This window comes from Amphiprion ocellaris, chromosome 5 (assembly GCF_022539595.1).
Source record: "Amphiprion ocellaris isolate individual 3 ecotype Okinawa chromosome 5, ASM2253959v1, whole genome shotgun sequence".
In the NCBI taxonomy this organism is placed as follows: domain Eukaryota; kingdom Metazoa; phylum Chordata; class Actinopteri; family Pomacentridae; genus Amphiprion; species Amphiprion ocellaris.
In genome coordinates, this window is record NC_072770.1 from 30738682 (window position 1) to 30753899 (window position 15218).

A 15218-nucleotide genomic window follows, 5' to 3' on the forward strand; every position below is an offset into this window, starting at 1 on the left:
CAACAGGTAAATCTACAACACCTATAACACTTTGTTATTGTTTTGTCTGTCCTATAACATGAGAAGTTTAACACTGAACTATTCTTTATCCAATCTATGTTAGCTTAAAATCTGGCTTTTAATTTACAATTTAGGTTCAGTCCCTTTGTTTTCAGGACTTCTACTCCTTTCAGAGAAAAGAATAAGACCTTTGAACAAAGCTGGACTTTGTTTCAGTCTCTTAACTGTTATCTCACTGTATGTGTATGGTACAAAGGACATAAATCAAAGCCTGACTCAACAAATACTAAATCCACACAGATGTGTTTTCCTCAGGCATAACCTGATCATCAAAGCTGCCAGAGCGTCGTGCTGGGAGCCTGTGTGCTGGATAGTGGTTTGTTTTAACCTGAATGATGGAGAAAACTGCTATGTTAGGTGGGTTTCTGAACAAAAAAACTCCAACAGGTAAATGTACTGTAGTATATGACCTGAGACACGTGTTATTTAGATCATCAACATAATGGACTGTGTTTTGCCAGTTCTTGGACGATTAATGGTGTTTTAAAAGGGGTCCCTATGTCTGGGGGGTTGATTGATTTGGGCTTTGTTTTGACCGTGGGGCTCTCATTATAACAGAAACCATATGTTAAGATTTCATAAACAACCAAACCTATATAAGAGGGTGCATGCTGTTATTCTAGGAGGTTCTTCTTGGCTGAATCCTTCCAGGCAATCTCTGTGCGATCGATACTGTTATTCTTTATAATAAACTTATTATTAAGCAAGTCAGTGTCAATGGACGTTTCTTCTTCACCTGCACATCATGGATGTCTGAGAAACTACACTACAACACCTATAACGCCTTGTTAGCCATCCAGCATTTTCCACCCAAACCCAATCTGCTCTATAATATGAAGACGTTTACCACTGAACTATTCTTTTTCCAGTTGATCAAGCCTTTTCATTTACAATTTAGGTTCAGTCCCTTTGTTTTCAGGACTTAAATTTGTTTCAGAGAAAAGAATAAGACCTGTGAACAAAGCTGGACTTTGTTTCAGTCTTTTAATTTTTATCATATTATGTGTATGGTGCAAAGGACATAAAGCAAAGCCTGACTCAACAAATACTAAATCCACACAGATGTGTTTTCCTCAAGCATAACCTGATCATCAAAGCTGCCAGAGCGTCGTGCTGGGAGCCTGTGTGCTGGATAGTGGTTTGTTTTAACCTAAATGATGGAGAAAAGTACTGCGTGAGGTGGGATTTTCAATGGAAACTCCCAACAATCGCACACATAATGTAGCGCCCACACGGACGCACAGACCTGCCGTTGAGCAAGGCGAGCAGCTCCCCGGCGTGGTACAGGTCGTTGCGCGTCACCCGGCTGAAGCGGAAGGAGTTGAGGTTGCAGAAGGTGACCGCTGGGAACACGATCATCGGAGCCGCCACCTCGTCCAGCTTGGTGACATGGGGGTACTCGAAGTAGAACTGCACCCGGTCCACGCACACCATCACCAGCACGCCCACCGAGGCCATGAAGAACAAAATCCACAAGGTGCGCTTGATGTACATCCGCTCATAAGTGAACATGTGCGAGATGCCGTGCAGCGTGGACCTGGTGGCGAAAACTTCAATGGGAGCCGGCTGCTTGTAGTCCATGTCCTCCGAGTCCGCTTTCATATCCATTGTGTCCCCGGGATGAGTTTAGATGAACAGAGGCTGTGAGGTTCGTTTAAAAAAAAAAGTGGCTTTAAAGATAAGCAGATGCTTTATTAATGAGGAGGAGGTTAGTGTCTCCAAGTTCACGCCCTTCCACGCATGTATCTCTCATGCAGTCCGGTGTGAGATGTTGCGTCACTGACAGCCGGCAAAACAGCCCCACATTCAGAGCATTTCCACCCGAAATATCCTCCGAATGCACGGTCCTCACTGAAAAACACCTGGAAAAAGTGCAGGTGGGGGGAACATGTGTTGTATGCTGCCTCGGTTGGGGTCACAGTTCCATAATAAAGAGCCCGATGGAGCGCGCATGGACGGATGCCAGCGCTGTCCTCTCCTGCACACTTCTGTAATATTACCGAGTTGGCGTCTGGCTTCCGAGCTCCAAACCAAAAACGGAGTCCCGGTGCGGCTCTGCAAAAACAACCGGGGAGAAAAAAAATCAAAGGAGAGAAAACAAACCTTCGGCGAGGAAGAAACGCAAATATGAATTACAGGGAATCAAAGCGGCGCTGTGTTCATTCAGTGCGTGTGAGAGATAGTAGACACGGCTCACCCAGCTCTTCATATGCAATCCCAACACGTGCACGGTGCCAGATCGCCGCCGATTTCTCGCCCGTTTCGTCGGTGTGCTCTGAAAGCGGCCGTCGAGGTGTCCTGGTGAACAGCTGCATCACACAGGAGCTGGGTCTCTCCGGTAGCTGCCGCCTCGGTGCGCCTCTGCTCGCTCGCTCGCATCCATTCCCTCCCCCGAACTGCCTTCACAACAATGCAGGGATAATTGCTCCGGTTATATTTGGATTCCCCGCTGGTAAATCCCGGGGATAGGCCTATGAGTGTTCTGGGGGGGATTTTTTTTTTTTTTTTTTTTTTTAAAAACGCACCTGGGCACCAAAAAAAGAGATCCAGCCCGGATGGCTGAGCCGCATGAATTGAGATGGAAAAGCACCTCAGAGGCGGTAACGCGGTTTGCCCGGATCAATTAAATTCACCCCAAAGAGGAGAGAGCGAGGAGAGGACGGTGTGTTTTACACCGCATGATGGGTCCAGCTTAGCCGCCACTTCAGCGGTGTCTGGTCCATAGTTCCCCCGAAACAAGCTTGCAGGAAGTTTTAAGTTAATATCAAAATTTGCCTTGCTATTTTCATTGTAAATGTCACAAAAACTACATTTACAAGAGGTGTAAAGGAAGTTAATTTACCAGTTTTTTGAAGTTCAGTTACCTAACACATGAACTTCACAGCAATATATTATTGCTTGCAGGAAATTTTAATAAAAAATGGTGTTTTGTTGTTAGCACTTAGCAAACACTAAGAAAAAAATGCCAAAAAGAGAGAGCTAATGTTAGTTAATATCAAAATTAGTCTTGCTATTTTCATTGTAAATGTCACAAAAACTACATTTACAAGAGGTGTAAAGGAAGTTAATTTACCTGGTTATTAAAATTGAGTTAGCCAACAAACGCACTTGAAACATACACATTAAATCTATTGTTGCTTGCAGGAATTTTTGATAAAAATAGATTTTTTTGTAAGTATTTCCCAAACACTAGGAGACAAAAACACAAAAAAGGAGAATGTTAGCTAGTTAATTAACTAACTAACGTTATTATTATTATTATTATTATTAATATAAATAATAACATTTGCCTTGCTATTTTCATTGTAAATGTCATAAAACTACATTCATAAGAGGTGTAAAAGAAGTTAATTTACCTGTTTTTTTTTTTTTTTGTTCAATTAGCTAAGGCATGAACTTTTCACAACTTATTATTGCTTGCAGGACATTTTGATAGAAATGCTTTGGGTTTTTTTGTTAGTTTTTCCTAAACACTAGGAGATTAAAAAAAGAAGAATGTTAGCTAGCTAATATGAAGATTTGCTTTTCTGTTTTCAACCTAAATGTGACAAAACAATATTTACATGACATATAAAGAAAGTTAATTTACCTGGTTTTTGAAGTTAAGGTAGCTAACACATTAAACTTTTCACAGCAACATCTTATTGCTTGCATGACATTTTGCTCAACATATTTTTGTTAATATGTAGATAAGATAAGATAAGATAAAGTTCTTTATTTCTCCCCACTCCAGGGGAAATTTACATTGTTACAGCAGCTTATGTAACAGTAGACATAGTGATAAGAATAAAATAATAATAGAACAATAGTAATAATATTTACAATATATACAAGGGTGACAGATGAGGGTAAAGTGGCTTAACAGAAAAAATAAAAATAAAGTTTAAAAGTGCAGAGATGTGCAGTGCAAGAATGTCAGTGCAAATTTTATGGTTTGGGGTGGTAATGATATAGTCCAGTTTATGTTAACATCAGCCAGTGATGCTGATGTTGTAAAGTCTTATAGCAGATGGGATGAAGGACCTGCGATAGCGCTCTTTCTTGCAGGGTGGATGTCTCAGTCTGCTGCTGAAGGAGCTGCTTAAAGACCCCACAGTGTCATGCAGTGGGTGAGAGGGATTGTCCATGATGGATGTGAGCTTTGCCAACATCCTCCTCTCACCCACCTCCTCTATGGAGTCCAGGGAACAGTCCAGGACAGAACCAGCCCTCCTGACCAGTCTGTTTAGTCTCTTTCTGTCCCTTTCAGTGCTCCCTGCTCCCCAGCAGACCACTGCATAGAAAATAGCAGACGCTACCACAGAGTCATAAAATGTCCTGAGCAGAGTCCTGCACACTCCAAAGGACCTCAGTCTCCTCAGCAGGTGGAGACGACTTTGGCCCTTCTTGTACAGGACCTCTGTATTGTGTGTCCAGTCTAGTTTATTATTGAGGTGAACACCCAGGTATTTGTATGTGTAGCAAAGCACTGACAAAAAAATAACAAGAATGCAGCATTTTAATGGAAAAGTGTTGCTCTGCATTTAGAGTTCCCAATTTAAGTAGCCCAAAAAACATACATGATACTTACTGGAAATCTTGCTAAAATATGTAATTACCTCTATTGCCTTTAACTTAATAAGTTTCATGTGACATTTTTAATGCTCTATTACAGCACATATTAACATATTTGCACTCAGAAATGTTTCCAAAGCAAGACTTTGTCAGTTATTGTTGTATAATGTCAACAGTTATGATTGAATTAAGAATGTTCCACTTTTTAAAATATTTTTTGAAACTAGCACTCAGAAATGTTCCCTAAGTTGGGAGATTTACAACAACATGTCCATATTTACACATGACACGGTAGGTTTGCTGGTTTTTTACATGCTGGCTTTTTATATTGTTTATAGTTGTGGTTTTTAAATATCCTTTAGTAGGCCAGAGCGGCGTTTTTCAGTAATGCCTGGTCCATACATTTCCCACAGCGAAACAGTCTACAGGACATGAAGCTTTCACCATAAAGACATGAAGTGTGACTCAGAAATTTGTCATTACCTCAACCACAGTTTGTACACAGTTTCAGGCAACTTTCTGAGTGAATTTAGAGGAAAATGCTAGCTAGTTAATATCAAGATTTGCTTTGGTATTTCCATGCTCAATTTCGCAAAAAAAAAAAAAAAAGAAAAAGTATTTACATGAGGTGTAAAGGCAGTTAATTTAACAGTTTTTTGAAGATAAGTTAGCTAACACAATGTGGACATGTGTACATTGTGTGTTGTTTTTTTGGTAATATTTAGTAAAGCATTGACAATATGAAGAGATGAATGCCAACAGACAACTATATGTAATAGAAAAGTATAGTTTTGCAATTAGAGTTTTCAGTGCAGGTGGTTAAATCCAATATCCATCCATCCATTATCTATACACTGCTTAATCCTCATTAAGGTCATGGGGAAGGCCAATATATCTATAAAAATTTTTTAAAAATGAAATACAAATTAACAATGAACACAAACTTAGTGGTAGTTTTGTTAAAATATGAAATTACCTCTGTTGCATTTAAATAAGCATCAGAAATTAGTTTATCATACTCTATTATAGCACATTTGTACATATCTGGACCCGCAAATGTTGGCATTGTCAGGTAATTATTATAGGTCAGCAATCATGGTTCCATTTTTTTCATATTTTTTTTTTTTTTAGATAGCACTTCAAAATGTTTCCTAAGTTAGGAGATTTACGTCTTTTTAGTATTCTGATTACAGAGATGTGTCTGAGTTTACACATGACTTAGTCTGCTATGTTGGTTTTTAGCATGCTGGCTTTTTATAAATATATCCTTTCGTCAGCCAGTTTGTGTTGCAAATAGTGCTTATGTTAATGTATTGTTTTTATATTCAGTTTACAGATGTTACTGTGTTTACACATGACTTAGCACCGAGGCATTTTATTTCATTTATTTGTATTCAGTGATGGCGATTAAAAAAAAAAAAAGCTCTGAAACTTGTAAGTGTGTTCACTGGAAATTTCCAAGTTGTTGAGCTGCTCTGTGCATCAGAAAAACTGCTTATCAACACACTACCCTGTCTGCCTGTAAATTCAAAACACTGACTCAGTCCTGTGGCATGCAGATTCTCTCAGGGGCAGGAACGAAAATGATAAATCGCTATTTTACTCATCACATGGAGATACAGTTTTGTCCCAGTGCCATACCAGTGCGGTTCTTCAGCTGACCTGACAAGTACACCTCCATTAAGTGCGCTCGGTCGCTCAAAGTAAGTCACTCATACGCAGACGTGACAACAAATCTACATCTGCACACACTCTACCACATTTGTACAGATGCATTTCATGCATGTTTACACACGCATGCATGCACGCACGCATACAGCTGTACATAAGCCCATACAAATCTCTGAACAAATCTGCTTTCTCCTCTGACCAATTCTGTGTAGTTGACTGAATGGAACATCCAAATATGTCAGAGTGAGTGAGTGAGCCAAACACAGGCAATAAGGCAGATGTGTAGCAAGACTGCCAGTGCCAAATCTGTCATAGAAACCCTATTGCCAAGAGGCGAGGGGAGCTCACCCATGAAATTGTTCATAATGCGTCCATAATTGCCATTTGCCATAGTATTGACTGTGACAATGTGGCAGTCATCTATAAAAGCCTGCATCTTATATTGATCACCAGTGCTGGGAAGATGAGCCATGCGCTGGTCCAGTGAGGTGATGTGAATTCTGGGCAGACGCTGTGCGGCAGTGACACATGTGGGTTTGATATTACAGTAGATATTAAATTCCTGAGGTTGTATTTTGATAGCGGGTGCTGGGATGTACACTTACCCAAATTTAACTTTTATCACAGCTGTCTGTTAGCACCACAGAGATGCTGCAGTTGCTCAGTGAGAAGATACTTCTATCTATTTACATTATTCTGAAGAATATGATAGCATAATGTTCCAAAAGACCTGGATGAAAGGGGCTTTATGACAGTTGTTATTCAGCAGAGCTTTTTTTTGGGTTTGGCTCTGTTTAGAATTCCCTGATATCTATGTCTACTGATGAATATATTTTCATCCAGTGGCACCATGAAAGGGGGCCTTTATTTCAGATAGGATATTTTGAAAGCTCAGAACTCAAAAAGAAATGTTTGATTTTTTCTGGCAGCGTTTCTTTCAAGTAATAGGAAATATAAAAATACAGCTGCTGATCATGCATAATCACTGCAGCAGTTCTCTTCATGCTCCAGTAATAGTGTCTTTGCAGTGTACATTTTATTATAGTGATCAGGTATTATGCGTCAAATTTGACATTTTTATTATTGCTAAGGTATTTCATTTGCTTGTTTAAAAGTGAAATACATTATTATAATATGAAAGGAGCCCTGCCAAAGATACTCTACTGGAGAATTGAATTTGCCTTCACTCTTAAGCTGATTGTATGGTCTTTTAATACAGTCTTACACTTCAACCAAATCTGTCATTGATGCTGCAATGATTCTATGAAGGTGTGCTCTGAAGCAGTATTATTTCTAACAATAAAAAAGGAAGCCAGGGCTGTATTCTTTCAATTATTGTTACTTGAAAAAGCACATAATACTATGTCATTCCGCTCAAAGCATTAACAAAACTAAATATATGTAAATCATACTTGAACATAAATAATGAAAAAAACTACATGCAAGATAAAAGTATTAGAGGAAAAGAGGTGGGAGAGGGGATGTTTTCACTTAGCAGAGAAGCACTGAAAGGATGGCAATAGGAGGGAACAAAATGCATTAATGACAGCCAGCACCTCCTGTGTGCTTCTACATAGACTTATGAATATAAAAGGCATATACATGAGAAGTTCTAATGCTCCCATAATATGTATATATATATATATATATATATATATATATATATATATATATATATATATATATATATATATATATATATATATATATATATATATATATATATATATATATATATATATATATATATATATATATATATATATATATATATATATATATATGTATGTATAAAATGACATTAACATCTTCTTCCGTGAATAGTCAACTCTTAAAAAGTGTACATAACTGAGACTCCGTTACCTTTATTGAAGACTGAGCTAACTTTAGCTTGAAGTTAAGTATTTTGAATGCTGCCAAATGCAGATTTGTCTTTCTTTTAGCTTTTGCAACAGAACAGCAAAGTGGGAGTAACTATTTTAAGCACACCTGGTTCTGAAGGTGGTGGTGCGTTACATTTAAAATAACAAGTATAAATTTCTGAGAAGAATAAGAAAGGCGCAAAAGGTACATCATCTAATTGTTTTAGACATTTAGGTATCAAAATCTATAAATGTAGAGAGGATGTAATAAATAAATATACCATTTACTGTTTAGGCTGCTATTTTGGGGAATGCTGATGGGGAATGTTTTCTTTCATTTGTACTAGTTAGAAAAGTTCCCAGAAGTTCCCAATTGTCATTGAATGCAGCATTACTGCATCAATTGACTATAGAAAACATTTCACAAGTCACAGCTGAAGAACTTCTACAGCTTAATTATGCTATGCCGAAATGATGGCAACATCTCTTAAACAAAGTTAGAAAAATTAAAACAAGATAATCCAGTGTGTCTGTTTTTGGTACAAATATATTCCTTAAAGCATTGATTGAACAAAAATAAATAAATAATTGGGAATACAGAATAAGGAAAAACACTCCAGGAACCAACAGTCCCACCGCTCCACAACTCCATATACCATTCTTGAAACTTCTCCTGAAACAATAATTGTTCCACACCACAAAACACAAAGACTAAGGCATAGATTAATCAATGTGCACCTACCTTTTCTAACCTTTTGTCAGCTCTGCAAAGATTATCATACCTGGGAAGTATTCCTTCCAAAGCCTAAGAGAAGAAATTAATGAAATACATTATGTCACAGGTTTATAAGTTCCTGCAGTAAATTTAAGTTGAGTAGCAAGAGTTTAGAGTAACTATAGTAGCTGTCTCTTTAGTCAATTTGGGGAATACACTCCAGCCTGCATTTAATTTTGGCAAACATCCTAATTCTGAAGCTTTTGTCTTGTAGAAGTACACAGAATGCAAATAAACATGCTTTTCTGTCATTGTGTTTGGCTTTCTATATCCCCATCTCCTTGTCTGCATTAGCAGCTTAATGAGACGGCAAGCTACAGCTAATGAAATATGCCAGCAATAATCTTCATTTCAGTTAATCTGTTTATGGGAAATGCAAAGTCTTTCTGTACTGCTGAAAAGTTGCTGAAAATAACAGTCAATAGCTTCAGAGGCGTTCGTGATAGACCTGCCTAACATTGTGTAAGTCTTCATTGTACCACTAAAGCAGCTCTGACTTGTTGGGATTTGGACTCAGGACCCCCGAGGCTGTTCTGTGGTGTCTGGCACCAGGATGGTAGCAGCAGAAGCACCAGCTACCTGTCTGACTACTGCAGGCCTTTTGAGTAGAAAGGTGGACAATGATACCACACCATTTTGTCTATCTGTTTAAATGGTTTGGTTTTCCAATTCCAGTAGCTACAGACACAGTTGTACTTCCTGAAGTAAAGTTTATGTGTGTAATTGGAACAGGCAACCTGTTAGAAACACATTAAATGTAAAGAAGCCATCACCTGTCAGAGATTCTTCCAAGAGTCCATCTTGTTCTGGAGCTGAAAGAGGCGGAGCTTCAAGAGCAGCTCTTTCATAGATTCAGTGAGTAGGTGGAGTATCAAATATAATTGGTCCTGACTGGCCAGGTGAACAGGTACAGGTAGCAGCACAAGGCAACATTGTTTTTCCTTTTTTTGGGGTTACTTTTTTCTTCCTTTTGGAGAATGTTTTTTTCTTCTTATTTATTTATTTATTTTTGCTAATGCGATGTTTGTCCTCCACATGCCTTGCCAGGCTACCCAAACTTCTCCTTCCAGCAGATCCTTTGCTTCCAGTGGGTGGGTTTGGTCTCTGTGGATCTGACTTTTTCACGTGCTTCCCCCAGATGCTTCATCAGCTCCTGGGTGTGGGGAATTTGGCAGCTTGATCAATACCTTTGTCTCTTTATTGTGCTCCTTAGGCCACTCCTGAGCAGTTTTTGCTGTTGCCAGGTGTGTGTAAGCTTGGTCTAGAACTGGGGTGTCAAACTCATTTTAGTTCAGGGGCCACATTCAGCTGAATTTGATCTCCAGGGGGCCAGACCAGTAAAATCACAGCATGATAATCTAGAAATAAGCACAACTCCAAATTTTTCCTTAGTTTGAGTGCCAAAAAGTACATTCTGAAAATGTTCACATTTAATGAAATATCTTTTAGCAAAACATTATGGGCAACCTGAAATTTCCTCAGAAAAATAAGTGAAATTTCAACAATATTATGCCCCAGTTTATCATTTACACATTACAACTTCTAGCTGACAGAGTGTCTACAAAAAGGTACAAACTTTTAGTCACAGGCATCCGGAACTGAATGATATAGTATTTTACTTCATGATCAAAACAACAAAAGTCAGACCAAAAAAGACAAAAAACAACAAAAACGAGACAAAATATTATAAAAATGACTCACAAAGTGGCAAAAATAAGAAACAAAATGACAAAAAATGAGACAAACGACATGAAACACAACTAAAAAGATTCATTAACAAAGCTACAAAGCGACAAAAAATGGACAAAAATGACAAAAAAATACACAAATGACAAAAGCAAGACAAAAATTACAAAAATGAGACAAAGCCACAAAAAATGGACAAACAACACAAGCGAGAGAAAAAACATGACTAAAATGACAACACAAAACAACGAATAAAGTCAAACATAAAACAACAAAAATGAGACAAAAAAACAAAAGCGAGGCAAAAAGGAAACAATGACAAAAATGAGGAACAAAATGACAAAAAGATGAGACAAACGATGAAAGTCAGACAAAGACAAAAAACATCAAAAACAAGACAAAATATTACAAAAATGACACACAAAATGACAAAAGAACAACTAGCAATCTAGTATTTTACTTTATGATCAAAACAACTTGTCATGGTCTAGAAATGATTATAAACAAAAATGTTTTCTCTGTAATTTTTTACACTTTACAAAGTCATCCCACGGCCCAGATTGGACCCTCTGGAGGGCCGATTTTGGCCCGTGGGCAGCATGTTTGACACCCTTGATCGAGCACAATGTTTATGTGGGTAGTACATGTCAAAGTAACATCCACATGAATGCCATAACCTAATGTTTCCTAACAGAACATTGTACTTTAATTAGATGATCAATGTTATTCACTTCATCTGTGACTGGTTTTAATGTTGTGACTGATCAGTGTATGTCCAGTGCCAAGCTTCAGCAGCAGTGCCTATGTTCAGCAGCTCAGCACCGACTCATCAACAATTACCACTGTTTTTTGCACTACAATATTTGCACTACGTGGTGGCCCCCACCACCTGCTGCTACTGGTCACTTTATTCACTTAGTCACTTTTTTGTTGTACAGTGTACTTAGTTGTTAGTTTTTATTATAGTAGCTGTTAGCTTTTATTATAGTATTTACTTTATCTTTATCTTTATTTTTATCTTTATTTTTATCTCTACTATTTGTTAAATGTTTAATGTAGCAGCATTGCACCGAGTCAAATTCCTCGTTTGTGAACCTCATGAACAATGGCAATAAAACTCATTCTGATTCTGATTCTGATTCTGATTCTGATTCACAGGCTTAGCAGCAGTAACTAGTGAAGAGAAAAGGGGTACATCGTTGTTTAGCACTGCATGTAACTGTTAAATAATGCAAACAGTTTTAATCCCAATCAGCATATTTTTAGGATTGTAACAAAAGTACAGTGGAGCACTTGCAAAGAAAAGTAGTTCATGTTAGCACGTGAAACAAGAGGTTTGTCTCCATAACACTTTGTGAGGTAGAGTATCTTTTAATATTTCATTTGGATTATGCTAGCGGTGAGGGTAGGCTTACACACAAGGGAAGATTATCCAATCTCTCCATTCCTCTCCTCTCTCTTGTGTCCTCCTTTCCTCTCAGCTCACTCCATGCAGACTGGCTTTTACTTTGGCCAAGGCTTTGTGGTGTGCCAACCAACTCGGAGGGAGCTGGCAGGGAATATGAATACACTCTGGGGTCCCATTGACAAGTCTCTTTAGTTATCGTTGGGCAAGCTGGACACAGAGGGAGCAAGAGGCTCTTGACCCCGTTGATTTGTGTCTGTTTCCCATCCACACTTAGAACCCGCTTCCAAGCAACTGCTGTCTCCTCTTGGCGCTGGTCCAGACGATGATGTCATCAGAAGGTGACAGACAAGGTCTTCACAGACAGGTGGTCGTTAGATCTAATAATGAATATCTGCAGGTTCCAGTCCAGACAAATACCTACCACCTTAGTGGGCAATGATCATTATCAGTCAAGGGCGCCTCTATTGACAGCAGGGGAATCCATCACTACAAAGATTCGATACTCCCAGTTGTGCAATGACTCTTTATGACGCCGTTCGCTAACGTGCTTTCTCCCTCAAGTGATGTTATACTTAGGCATGTGCAGCTTTGTAAGGGTAATGCTTCTCTGCGTGCCTCGTAACCTGTTATTACACTCCTGCTGCGTATTTCAAAAGCAAATCATGCCAAGTAATGCTCAGGCTGTAAGTATACAACCTTCCATGAATCTATTTTTCATGTAGGCAATTGCCAGGTTAGGCTCTTGAGGGAATTGCCTGCCTGCCGAATTCCTTTGCACACCACTGCAATGGATAGAGGAATAGTGAAGCAATAGTAGAGCAATAGTCATAGGTAGAAAATAGCCGTACTTGCTTTGATTCTCAAGTTTGACATACACCTGTTCAGTGACAAAGTCTGTCTATTAGAGCTATTGCTAAATGGCCAAGCCATTATATCTCACACCACTGATAGCAGTGTCCAGTGGCTTCAGATGAAAGTCATGGTGGAATGCAATTTGTGGAGGTAGTGTCATTGCACCACTGCTATTTCTGTTGCCTCTTAGTGTACTTGATTGTGTCTGAACATGGGTTATTCATCTGTCTCCAGTTCAATACAGCATCAGGTCTCTCTGCTGCAGGATTGATTCTCTGCTCCTGAAAGAAAAGTTTCAAAATTATCATCCACAAACTTTGTGCATTCACAGCCTCAGGCTTGATCCAGCGTCACGAGATGTTTGGAAAGATGGTAATGCAAGACCTTTAGACTTATTTTGCACTTACTGTGCTGACATTTTCTCAAATCGAGGCATGAGGCAAAACCAGCGAAATGTTTCAGTTAATGTGCTGTTACAAGTATTTTGCCTCCCAGGCTGATCCTCTTTCAGCACTGACGACTGGAACAACACAGCTACATTTACATTTTATATTTGAGAGGTGTAAGCTAATGATCACGCTACTTCTTTATATTTTTCATGAGCAAAACAAGCTGCTCAGAATCACTGCTAATTTATGTATTTGGTGATGACTTGTGAGCTTATTACGGCTACACAGTTTTGAGTGATTGGCCATTGTCCACAGCAGAAGCCTCATTATGGGGCAGCAGAGGAGCTCCACCTTCGTCCTTTGCACAGACTTCTACTCTCATGAGAAGCACAAAAGAACATTTAAATTAGCCTTAAGGAGGAATTAATCCTAATGACTTCTTTTCATTAACAGCTAATTAAATATTCACATCCAGGCCTCACTCCAGCCCCACACCGCCTCTTTGGCTCTATCTCTTATTTCATTGGTGGTCTGCTGCAGAGTGTTCTGCTGTACTTGAGAAGAAGGAGAAAGTAAATTGTATTGTGCTACTGCATGTATGAGATACAGGCTTAGCAAAATGGGCACCTAGTCCATAAATGACATGAAAGAATGAGTTTTTATTGAAGTGGTAATTGAAAATTAAATTGCCTGCAATTGTTTTTTATTGCTGACCATGAAGAATACATATTGGGATACTTCAGTTCTTCACTTCACATTGATTTTTATTAAATTGGGAATATGCAGTTTTTAGACCTGTATTAAAACTATCCAGGTGAACCTGGTATTTTTGTCATACAATTCAAAGAGCGACACAGGAAATAATCTCAATATAAACATTTAAGATGCCCTTTTTATGATTTACCTAATGACTGGCTGGCTTTATGGGCCCCAATCAATAGCTTTTACTCATATTGTTAGCGCTCTAGGATGGAAGAAAATACAACGGCAAGAGCTGAGTAAAGCCCTCCACTGCTCTTAAGAATAGATCAGTGTCTAATTTAGGTGAAACCAGATGAAAATGTCTGAGTGTACCAGTCTAGAAAAGCAGGAGAGGAAAACAAAATTGGATCCCAAAAACATTATCTGCAAATTCAGTGAATGTGCACCATCTGCCATATGCTAGGTGAAAGGTCTGAAGCATTGCATAAAGTTAAATAAAACGCCGCTCTGTCTCATCCCTCCTTCAGGCTTTCTTTAAGGCCCCAGCAAGCTTTGTATGATATTATAAACTTTCCAAATATATCTTTTTATCACAATGACGATCGCGTGAAACGTTTTGATTACGTGCATTCTGTGAAAGGAACAGCAGAGTGACCATCCATACACTCACCATTCTAACTTCATTTCCTTTGACTATTCAAAATTATTAAGGTCCAAGTTAATTTTCTCCTCTCTACCTTCCACTCATAATGTAGACAGTAGTCATGCATGAAAGTAATATTGCACAGATCAGTGGAGCTGTGAGATTGCTTTCTGTCTGTCTGTACCCCCAATTGTCAGTGGCAATAAAAAAAGAAGATTGACAGAATACACAATAGATTTAGAAATCAGAGGTTTGTTTAAACATCAGAACCGTGTTGTTCAACTCGCATCATCTGCAGACATCAAACAGCCCAATTTGCCCACATTAATTCCTCATTGCAACATATCTGTCTGGTGTTACCTTTGATAATTTATTATGTTATGGAAAAACTGGTAATGCTATGAAAGGATCTGGCAATTTATGCAGTGACGCATTAGTCTGTAAATGATCAAGATACTGTTTTCACAGCTCCTATTCAAACTGACTGATGCTCTTTAAATTGTGCTAATTGACATATAGCTATTTTCTCTTCTTTCCCTCTGAGAATAATTACGTTGACAGCGTTGACAGTTATAAATGTGCAGAGCAATAAAAACATGCTTTACAAAACATCTGT

General features: G+C 38.5%; 1 protein-coding gene across 1 annotated transcript in view; it reads right to left on the reverse strand.

The window, feature by feature from the left end:
• Positions 1–1668, reverse strand: part of asic1b (acid-sensing (proton-gated) ion channel 1b) — a 176062-nt gene extending 174394 nt beyond the window's left edge. The window contains exon 1 of the mRNA XM_035953482.2: positions 1307–1668. Coding sequence (XP_035809375.1) covers positions 1307–1668 — 362 coding nt within the window. The remainder of the gene's footprint in view (positions 1–1306) is intronic.
• Positions 1669–15218: the final 13550 nt, after the last annotated feature.